Source organism: Pecten maximus, chromosome 15 (assembly GCF_902652985.1).
Source record: "Pecten maximus chromosome 15, xPecMax1.1, whole genome shotgun sequence".
Lineage (NCBI taxonomy): Eukaryota > Metazoa > Mollusca > Bivalvia > Pectinida > Pectinidae > Pecten > Pecten maximus.
Window position 1 is genome coordinate 27410310 of NC_047029.1, and position 12148 is coordinate 27422457.

The following is a 12148-nucleotide window of genomic DNA, read 5'->3' on the forward strand; positions in this document are numbered from 1 at the left end:
GACAGTTTTCAAACTAGCGGTCTAATATCATGATGCAATTTGGTGAAACAAATAAATTTATAAACAGTGTGTGAATTACCCATCATGCAGTACGGTGGCCGAGTGGTTAAGGCGTTGGACTTAAGTTCCAATGGAGGTCTCTCCGCGTGGGTTCGAACCCCACCCGTACTAGTATTTTTCTGAACAACATTGAGGAATTTGGAACCATCTTCAAACCAGAAGTAGAAAAAATGTTAGCAGGACATATAGATGAAGATCATTGAAATTCAACCACAGACACTACATTATTTTTCTAAATTTTCACAAAGAAATTAAATTTGTCGTCTTACAAGATAATGGTTTTCATTAACATTGAAGATTATATATACCATTCTCTGATTAACTGAATCTATTTCCTTTCAATAGGCATAAATGAGTCATTTTAAGCTATTTATCATTGTTTGCCAATCACGGGTAGATATATCTAGCTATGATTTAATAGTTGTGGTCTTAAGAACTTTATACTGTGGGCCTATGTAAAAAACAAATAGTAACACTTTAAAAGATCAATCAAACCAGAGACTTGTATATCACATGTACAAGTTTCTGATCAATTTTTCGCATTATATACAATTCTGACTGGGTAAGTTAAAAAAAACTAACGTAGATAAACACGCACATATACGACTTTGGTTAACGGGCTATATTCAAGCAGTAGGCCTAATATTAACCTTTTTTTTTTTGCAAAATTACTATAGAAAGAAAATAACTTTACAAAGCTATGTCTGTGGCAAATCTAAGATAAAACTTCGCCAATACAAAAAAAAACCTTCTAGAAGTACAGTATGATTCTAACTTTATCTGACGATAAATATGATGCAATTTGGTGAAACAAATATTTATAAACAGTGTGTGAATTACCCATCATGCAGTACGGTGGCCGAGTGGTTAAGGCGTTGGACTTAAGTTCCAATGGAGGTCTCTCCGCGTGGGTTCGAACCCCACCCGTACTAGTATTTTTCTGAACAACATTGAGGAATTAGAGCCAACTTCAAACCAAAAGTAGAAGAAAATTCTAGAAGGACATATAGCTGAAGATGATTGATGTACAGGCACTACATTATTTTTCTAAATTTTCACAAAGAAATTAAATTTGTCGTCGTACAAGATATAACGGTATAGACATCTATATATTTCTCTGTATTCATTAACATTGAAGATTGTATACCATTCTCTAGTTAACTGAATCTATTTCCTTTCCAATAGGCCTAAATGATTCATTTTAAGATATTTATAATTGTATGGCAATGGTAGATCTATATGCTCAGAGACGTATATACCAGAGATTCGAAGGATAGGCAAGTCTCGCTACATCACGCATGTCCCTTTTGTTATCTGGAGCGGAAGCTTTGTGTCGCGAGATTTGGCTGTGCGCCTGCGCCTTACACTAAACCTAGTGTTAGATCAAGGCTCAGATCGTCCACTGACACAGTGACGGGCCGTAAATACTGTAAATAATATCAATTACTACTGTCTTGTTCAGATAAATTTTACCTAAAATCGCCGGGTGTAACAAAACAAAAAATCAAAGTTTTGACTCATAGTTTGAGACGTTAAAACAGATTCCGGACAGATAATATGTTTACTATGACAAAGTTTAAAGTTGTTTTTTTATTGCACATGTACATGTACATAAATTAACCGACCGTAGGATCTTTCTCCTAATATTTTTTTCTATGGATATTATTCCTGGTTTTGACTTTCCTGAAAAGTTTGACATTTTATGTTCCTTAATGATTATTTGATAAAGGGACATATAAGGGGGTGTTCTCTGAACGCCAACATTTTTTTTAACAATAGGTAGGTGTTGTTTCAGGAAACAATGGGAGGGTAATTATATACTGCTTCATATAAGCTGTCTTTTTTTTTACCTGTACAGTCACCTGAGATTTACAGTAGAATTGTATTTGGGGTTTTTTCCCCCGTTTTCTTAGAACACACATGTATGCATTCAAAAAAATGAGCAATTAAGTAATATAGAACATATAAAGTTTTGAAAAATAGCAACAAATCTATGCAATAACAAAATTTGTTCATAAATGTACTTATATATGCCACTTACAGTTCCATCATAGCACTGAATAGTTTTTGTTAACTAATAACCTGAAAAGTTTATTTCACCAATCTCATCACTAATATTCAAATGGAAATTATTAAATATCTCTAATAAAAAGTCTTATATAGAGAAAGTAAAAATATCTGAAATAAAAACTTACATTACTAAAAATCAAGATATCTTAAATAAAAATATGCATATGTAGAAAGTTGAAAATAACTGGACACACATGCATGTACATGTACCTCTCAACAAAGGCAATATAGGAAGCACCTACGGAAAACGTTATAATACAAGAACAAACCCCATTCTGATAATGACCAGCAGAATACTGATTTACATGTTGATATGGACTCTAGATCTCTCTCGTGATATCTATATATGGATGAAAAGTGCTATAAAGCTTCTGAAGGCATACGGCATTGACAGTCTCAATATTACAATGAAGATTTTGTAAATCAAGCCTTGCTTACTATTTTCAACAATTGTATTGGACTCTGGTGGAAATGGAGGCCTTTTACGAAATGGATTTTTTGATGGAAAGAAACTAAAAGTTAAGTTAATTAGGTTTTCTTCCCAATTGTGTATACCCAGTATTATAATGTAATTAAGTATTGATTAAAGCTATTTAGTACTAAGAACTGCATTGAGATACGACAAGATATGTTTACATTATTTAGTAGATTATATATCACTACAACGTTATCTATATAAACATATACCAAAACATACAATAATTGATTTGAGTAGAATACGTTTATCAGCGCATACTCTGAATATTGAAATTCGTTGATACAAGTGAACGCCTGTGTAGAGTTTCGAACTCGCAACCCAGAGGTGGAGGGCTAGTGATAAAGTGTCGTTACACCTTAACCACCGCGGCCCCTTTAAAAAAATGAGTATAAATGATTTTTTAAGACTAAATAAGATAAAATAAAATCATAATTTTGAACATAAAGATAATTGTCAAGCAAAAATATTGTATTGTTTTAAATTTGAAACTAGATATCAGATAAAATAAATATTTTTGATGTACATGTAAATACATGATATTTAATTATAAATCCTTAATTTCACCTACAGGTAGTATCAACAGGTAACATTTACAGGTAAAGGACCTGTTGGCATTGAGACTACTTTTAGGGAAAAGACTATAATCGCTATCAAAACCAACTGCCCTACAGGTAAATTCAAAATGTTGGCGTTCAGAGATGGGGTCTTCCCCGAACACCAACTCTGGTTAGGGTGGGGTGTTTACATAGGGGTTAAGGTGTGTTGATAGGGAGTTATAGTCTGTTACAGAAATATCATCAATGTAAGAACACAGGTAAATCAGCTCAGGTAAATCAACTCACCTGTTAGGTGATCAGTCATTAGCTGTTAATGATTGCCAAACTATTTCAGAAATAGTGTATAAAACTTAAGCACACTTTGGAAAATCATCATATTTTGCTGATCATCATCTTGACATACATATATATGTACTTACTGAATCTTGAATTGTAAAACAATTGTATCGTTGAATACTTTGGAACATTTTATTAAAGGATGTGTCAGATTGATTTAATTTGTAGTGTAGATATTTAAAAAATATTTTAATACGATTGTTTAATTTACATTCTTTTATATTATTTCAGCAAATTCAGCCTTGTATCATTTTTCATTTATAGTGTAAATGCTGTATATATCTGATAATCAACAATTACATAATCTTAAATCCATACTTTTTCACTGTAAATTAATTGTATATTAATTAGACTTTGTATTTTTTTTATATTGATTAACTTTGTACGTTTTTCAGGTTTGTATAGATAATTCAATTATTGTAGAATTGTAATATTTTTCAAAAGTTGTATCTGTTCCAGGTTTAGTTAGAAATAGTTTTTGTTTATATTTTAACTTACTTAGAATAGCTATGCATATATTGTATTGGATTTGTTTTAATAATTGTTATTATGCAACACCATGCATATTGATCAGTTACTGCAGAACTATAGTAATATTCTTATAAAGTTGTACATGTATCTAGCGAATGCACATGTCAACGTTCAGTCATCATCAACAGATATTGTCATTATTAATAGTAATATCTATAATCAGTGCTTTGAATTTAGAAAACTTCATGTATATCTGATTCATATACCTGAGTTGACCCTATTTTTTTTTTACCTGAGTTGGTATTCCATATTGAAACAGACTATAACTAAACTTCAAAGAACTTCCTACATAAACACCTTCCTTTGTCTTTACCAGAGTTGGTGTTCGGGGAATGAGCCTGAGATACACCCCATATAAGATATGTATGTCCCTGCTTGATAATACCGCTGATAAAAATAGCGTTTGATACCTCCTGAAATTCTTTACAGACAATTATACAAATATCAGATTATTAGGAACATGTGTGAATTTGCTTGTGTACTCATCACCGTTTGTCAACATGTCACCCGATCACAGCCAGGTAAGTTGTGAATTTTATCACAGGTAAGTTGCAAGGTTCCTTTGAACTGCAGTCATAGAACTTTAGATCACAGTCCTACCTGTACCGGCATTGAAGATACAGGTAAAACCGTCCATGGCCGGAGGGGGTTGGGGGTGTTAATATTGTTACATCTAGCTGGAGGTGGTCAAGTTTTAAAAAACGAAACTGCGATAGATCTACTCCATAGAATTTGTGTAGGCTGTTTCGACCTGGGCTGTGTTCCTTCTGAATGGAATAGCGCCATTATCAATCCTATATACAAACCTGACTCTGACGACAGGCGTGTACCATTGAATTATAGAGGGATTTCCTTAATATCGGTACCGTGCAAAATTTATAGTAACATCCTTAACACACGTCTCAACAAATGGCTGGAATTGAACAACGTGCTTTGTGACGAGCAAAATGGATTCAGAAAAGGCCGCAGCTGTGAGGATCATATATTCTCACTTTACTCTGTCATCAACACCCGAAAAATCAGCAAGCAGTCTACCTACGTATGTTATATAGACATGCGCAAAGCGTTTGACAATGTGAACAGAAACCTACTGTGGTACAAATTACACCGCTATGGCATAAATGGTAGATTTTTATCAGCCTTACAGTCTCTTTATCGTGATATTAAGTGTTCAGTTAAAGTAAATAGAAACTTCACCCCTTGGTTCAGCGTAGAATCCGGAGTAAAACAAGGATGCAATTTATCACCAAGTATGTTTTCATTGTATATTAACGACCTAGCAGACAAAATAAACGCGGCTCAGTGCGGTATCCAGCTGGATGACGTCATGCTGTCGTTATTACTGTACGCCGATGACATTGCCATCATCGCCCCGGACCCGACCAAGCTACAAACTCTACTTGATATTGTCTCCGATTGGTGTAACGATTGGAAGTTATCAGTTAACCCAACAAAAACAAAAGTTGTTCACTACAGAAACCCCTCGATACCCCAAACTGATGTGCAATTCAAATGTGGACTAGTTGATATTGGAATCACTGACTCCTACAAATACCTAGGAATTTGGCTTGATGAGCATTTGAAAATGCATAAAGCGGTGTCTGAATTGTCTAAGTCGGCGAGTCGAGCCCTAGGAGCACTTATCGGTAAATTCATCGCCTGTGGTGGAATGACGTATGATGTTTTTACGCGATTATATAACTCCGTTGTTGAACCTATTTTATTGTACGGCAGTGCTATATGGGGAACAAAACAGTTCTCAATGATCAACACAGTACAAAATAAGGCTTGTCGGTTTTTCTTAGGGGTTGGAAAGTACACATCAAATATAGCCACAAGAGGCGATATGGGGTGGAAGTCTTCTGTTTATAAACAAAACGTAGCTTGTGTGAAACTTTTATGTAAAATTCGCCGTCTTCGAAGAAATCGTTTGTCAAATAAAATTCTCATGTGGACAACAAATCAAAGGAAAGGTTGGTTTAGCACAGTACAACGTCTATGTAACGCCATTGATCCGAACAATCTGGTATCCGACGTCGAATTATCTACGAATTACGTCATGAGACATTTGTCTACCAACCTAGCCAATAACGACAAGCTTGAATGGTATAATGCCCTATATGACGATAGGAACAATGCTAACGGTAACAAACTTCGTACATACAGAACTTTTAAAAACGATGTTAAAACTGAGCGGTACGTCAGACTTGACATACCCAGAATCCATAGACGTAACTTAGCTCTTTTTCGCGCGGGATCGCTACCATTGGCCGTTGAGACAGGTCGGTACGCCAGGCCGCCCATACCCCTGGCAGATAGACAATGTAAATTTTGTACTCTGCAAAAAATTGAAGACGAGGAACACTTCTTAGTAGAATGTGAACTTTTCTCTGATTTAAGACACACTCTTTTTCTCAAATGTGCTCAGCATATTGACGGTTTTCATGATATGAACAATAAAAATAAATTCATAAGTATTATGTTAAACGATGATCTCCAGCCAACTGTAGCAAGTAACATTTCATCCTTCTTCAATAGGCGAAAAGTATTTTATTGATTATTTGAATATATGTAGGGTAGATAGTGAGCGATTGTAGGTTTGGGTTGCCTCATCACTTTCGCTCATATCCTCTCTTGATATTGTCAAGGATATATAACTTAATAATAACTTTAAATAAGCATATGTGTTCTAGAATAAATACGGTAATAATTGAGTTAATTAAATATGCGTGATCTCGTTACTTCCACTTACTGAAATTTGAACATTTGAACTTTCAACAGTTGTAGGGGTCATAATTGAAATTTCACTCATTCATGTATTCGTACAATAGTTCAGCCTCAGTTTTGTGATACTTTTATATATGTACATATTTTTCTTGACCATACTATACCGTAGTCTGTGTACATTAAGCTATATATATATTGACTTTTAGGTGATACACTTTTATTATAACATATGTGATAATTTTTTTTACTGTTTTAAGTGTCTCATAAGTCAACCATACTGGCTGGGTGTTGATCATTGTACTATGTATATTTTATTGTATAATGTATTTTATGTTGATCAATGCGTGACACTTTAATAAACTAATTTATTATTATTATTATTATTATTATTATTAACGTACATACCGGGTGGCACAGGACGCAACAAGCAGACGCATTTTAACATTCACAATGAATCAATTTTATGGTAAATTAATAAGTATTGTGTTAAAAGTGTCCATTTTCTAATATATAAAATGGTGTATTTGTAATAATCAGTTTGAAATTAAGAACATCATTGTATGAAATCTCAAGGAAAATATACCATTCAACAGATACAACTTCGAATTCACTTACCTAGAAAAACATTATTTAGGACCGTTTTGGTCATTTTGATCCATCACTTAATAGCGTGTTAATTTGTGTCCCGCTCATCCCGTGAAAGTGCCCGTTTTCTAATAGAAAATAAAGTATTTTCTAAACGTCTGACCAATTTGAAATTAAGAACAACAATGTAGGAAATGTCGAATAAAATACAGCATTCAACAGATTAATTTTCATTTCACTAAAAAAAAAGGAGTATTCTGGACCGTTTGGGTAATTTTGACCCACAGCTTAAATAACATGCTAATTTGTGTCTTCCTCATCACGTGAAAGTGCCCGTTTTCTGATATAAAATAAAGTATTTTCCAAACGTCAGACCGATTTTAAATTAAGAACAACAACGTAGGAAATGTCGAATAAAATATAGCATTCAACAGATTAAATTTTACTTCACTAGAAAAAAGGAATATCCTGGACCGTTTTGGATAATTTTGACCGGGAGCTTGAATAACATGCTAATTTGTGTCTTCCTCATCCCGTGAAAATGCCCATTTTCTGATATAAAATAAAGTATTTATGGAACGTCTGACCTATTTGAAATTAAAAACAACAATGTAGGAAATGTCAAAGAAAATATAACATTCAACAAATTAAATTTCACTTAACTAGAAAAAAAGGAGTATCCTGGACCGTTTGGGTAATTTTGACCCACGGCACGATACGAGTTTTTGTATTGTTGTATATCGACCTTAATTTGAAGACAAATTTACCTCTCTTAACATCAATTAAATAACGCAAACTTTACACCGATTTGTTAAAGTATACCAAACCAGAAACCAAACGTGTGACTTGCGTTTAATGTCGGTCTATTTCGCCACAAAATAGACTTTAAATCCCAGTGTGTTTCGAAACGCTACGAGGCGATGCAGCCAATATGGCGGCGAATTCTGTGTCACCTGGGTTTCAGAACGAGGCACTCCGATACTTCCGGGCATGGGTGATATTTGGCAAGATATATAGCTATAGACTGTTTCCAGTCTCCCTGATATACAAGTCTCTGATATGCTGTATCTAACTTTGATTTGATAGTTGAGGTCTTCAAAACTTTATACATTCTAGGCCTATATAAAAAACAAATAGTAACACTTTAAAAGATCAATCAAACCAGAGACTTATATCACATGTACAAGTTTCTGACCAAACCTTGTAAATTTTAAAGAGTACGATAAAATGATAGAGGACATTTTTACATTGTCGTATTCGTAACAATGTTAGCAATCTTAATAACTGTCAGCCCGTCCTGTCGACGTGGACATAGTACAGAGGAAGGAAAACACTTGATATTTCATTGCCCATTATATAACGTACAAAGAAATACAATGCTTAAAATCTATTATGGTTTAGAAACATTACATACATAAATGTTAATTCCTTAGATATAAAATGAAACAAGGCCATTTTGTAAACATGTTCAAAACTTTATTATTGATAACGATAGATTTATATAAGCAGCGTACAATTCAATATACATGAATAATATTCATGTCATCTGCCTGCCCCTTATCTTTTACAGTTTATTCTCATTTCAACAAGTATGCTTCTTTCTCTCTCTCTTTCCTTATCATTCCCTTTTCCTTTTCTGCTCTGAAAATTAAGACACTATAATAGAATTATTATATACTGATTAATTATAATCTGGCCGTTGCTAAGTTTTGCATATGCATAATTGTGTTGCGCTGAGGATATTGATAAGTTGTGATGAATTGTGTCAAATCCTTTTGTGTACTATTTATGCAATCAAATAAATTTAGGCAAATTCAAATTCATAGGAAATCTTACAGTTAAAGGTCGCCAAAGGTTGGAAATATTTCGATCAATTTGACCCTTTTTGATCCCGCCAATCAGACCCTGGGGGCCAGTAAGGCCAACATGTACATACCATCAAACTGTCATCTGCTATAGCCCTCATTTCACCGCTCATATCAAAAGTTGACACTTTAACAAGTAAACTTTCTAAACTAGATTCACTTGAAAAAGTTTTTCGTGATCTCCATGAAGACGTCAAGAACTTGAAAGTTCGGCTGGACGATATAGAGGAGTCTCAAACTTTTATAAATAGAAAATTTGAGGAAACCCGGGTCTACCATACGGATCTCAGTAAATTACACGATGATGTCATTGATTTAAAGTGTCGCTCTATGAGAGAGAATTTATTATTTTTTGGAATCCCGGAGGAGGGGGGACCCGATTTTGTCGACAGATCTGATCCTACGACAGGAATTTCGGAACGTGTGCCCAATGAGGACTGTATTGATAAACTGAAAACACTAGCGAGTCAGAAGCTGGACTTTACGGAGAACCTGCTTATCGACAGGGCCCATAGGATAGGTCCAAAAACAACAGGGAAAGTGAGACCCATCGTCGCCAAATTTAACCAATTCCAGCAAAAGGAACGATTGAAAAAAAAATCCAATAAACTGAAAGGTTCAAATATTTATATCTCTGACCAATACCCAAAGGAAGTACAGGAGGTGAGGAGGGAGCTATGGCCGATATGGAAGAAGGCCCGTGACGACAAAAAGAGGGCAGTATTTGTTAAAGACAAACTTTATATTGACGGTGTTTTGTACAAGTGTCCGGACCCGCCCGTTCCGTCCGCAAATGTCCAGGCACCTGGCAACCCTAGGGGTGCCCCTAAAGGTGCACACACACGCAAACGTCACCCATAGGAAAACGTGGAGCACGGGTCTTGTATCGACCCAGGGTCTGAATGTATAAGCCTGCTATATTGGAATATTAATGGCGGTTTCGATAGAAAACTGAAATCTTCTAGTCTAACTAATTTCATTAAAACTTATAATATAATTATCCTAACAGAGTGTTGGATCCCTAATGATTACCATGTTGATATTGATGGATTTGATACATATATAATACCTAGAAAGCTTACTACTGCTACCCAGGGTGGCGGTATAGTAATTTTGATAAAATCTAATTTAAAACAATTTGTTTCTATCTGTGAAATCATACATGACTCTGTTGTCTGGTTAAAGATAGATAAGAGTTTGTTAGTTGAAAATAGAGATGTTTTCTTAGCCGGTGTTTATATACCGCCTCAAAATTCTGTTTACTATAACAAATATAACTGTGATCTGTTCCATGAACTTGAAGATAGTGTGAACCGATACACAAATAAAGGTGAAATTGGGTTGATTGGTGACTTTAATAGTCGTACTGGGACTAAGCATGACTTTGTCCAACACGATAAGATTCATATAAGTTTAGAGAGGAGACTCTCAAATGTTTTTGACTACATCCCTGACGATGAATATGGTACCCGAGTTAATCCTGACATCACTGTCAACCATTTTGGGAATCGATTAATCGATTTTTGAAAAACAACAGGTATACGCATATTTAACGGCAGGGATGTGGATGGTTTTTCTAATGATTTTACATATTGTGGTCATAATGGTTGGAGTGTAATTGACTATTTGTTATTAAAACCGATTCTTTTTAATGTTATTAAACACTTTATAGTGTGTAATTTCAATGTGTTGTCTGACCACGCCCCCTTGCATTTTCAAATGTTTACTCGATTCTCATTGGATGAGCACAGTACTCCGCACGCGGACGCGCACATGTGTACCGAGATGACAACTTTTAACTGGAATGACGACCATAGCGAACTCTTTTTGAATACTTTAGCAAATAATATCGAAAAAATTAACGCGTCCGTTACACTGACCGGTGAGGTAACACAGCAATATATCGATACATGTGTTGACCGCTTTACTAAGGAGTTAAACTGTGCTATGAATCCTTTTATCGCCCGTGTTAATTCGAACCGAAATACCGAGGGTGCAATGAGGCGTGACAAGACAAATATGTCTAGAGGCGCACACATCAGCGAGGACAAACCTTGGTTTGACTCTGACTTAAAACGTTTATTTTATAGTTACAAAAACGCTTTGAATATATTTAACAAATGTAAATCTACAGAAAATCACAAAAATCTTATTGGTAAAAAAAGGTTGTATAAATCGACCGAAGTCATTAAAAAGAAAAACTATATTAGATTTGAAGGGGACATGTTGGAATACATGAGGAAATTTAGTCCGAAACAGTTCTTCAAGAAATTTTCAACTTCTAAAGCATCCGGTCCCGAAATGAGTATGAGTGTTTTGTATAATCATTTTAAAGATCTGGCTGCTGAGGCAAGGGATGAAACTTGTTCTGCGAATATTTTTGTAAACGATCCAAATGAAAGCTCTGTGCCATTGTTTGAAGAATTAGACTGCCCTATTACTATGGATGAAATTGATAAAGCTATTCGTAATTTGAATCGGGGAAAATCACATGGAGTTGATGGAATTTTGAATGAATGTTTTTTAGTTGGTAAACATTTATTACTGCCTGCCTTATGTACATTATTTAATAAAATTTTGGACTCCGGATGGTTCCCTACTGACTGGTCCGTCGCTATTATAACTCCGGTCTATAAAAAAGGTGTAAAAACAAACCCTAATAATTTTAGAGGCATTAGCCTGTTGAGTTGTCTTGGTAAATTGTTCACGTCTATTTTAAATACGAGACTTCTGAAGTGGTCTGAATCATATGATGTTATCACGGATGCTCAGTTTGGATTTCGCAGTGGTCTCAGTACGGTAGATGCGATTTTTGCTCTACATTCAATTATAACAAAAACTTTTAGTGAAAATAAACGCTTGTATTGTTGTTTTGTTGATTTTCGTAAAGCGTTTGATAGTGTAGACAGAATAAACCTGTGGTATAAACTGTCAAAATT

At 34.7% G+C, this 12148-nt stretch overlaps 1 protein-coding gene and 2 non-coding genes across 3 annotated transcripts; all 3 read left to right on the forward strand.

The window, feature by feature from the left end:
• Window positions 1-88: 88 nt before the first annotated feature.
• Trnal-uaa lies at window positions 89-171 on the forward strand. The gene has a single exon. It is a non-coding gene; the product is annotated as a tRNA-Leu (tRNA).
• Window positions 172-909: 738 nt separating this feature from the next.
• On the forward strand, window positions 910-992 carry Trnal-uaa. The gene has a single exon. It is a non-coding gene; the product is annotated as a tRNA-Leu (tRNA).
• A 7283-nt stretch (window positions 993-8275) lies between these two features.
• Window positions 8276-10070, forward strand: LOC117343353. Its single transcript, XM_033905695.1, has 2 exons — window positions 8276-8348; window positions 9364-10070. Exons 1-2 carry the CDS (start codon window positions 8276-8278, stop codon window positions 10068-10070), a joined length of 780 nt encoding a protein of 259 aa, XP_033761586.1.
• The last annotated feature ends 2078 nt before the right edge of the window (window positions 10071-12148 follow it).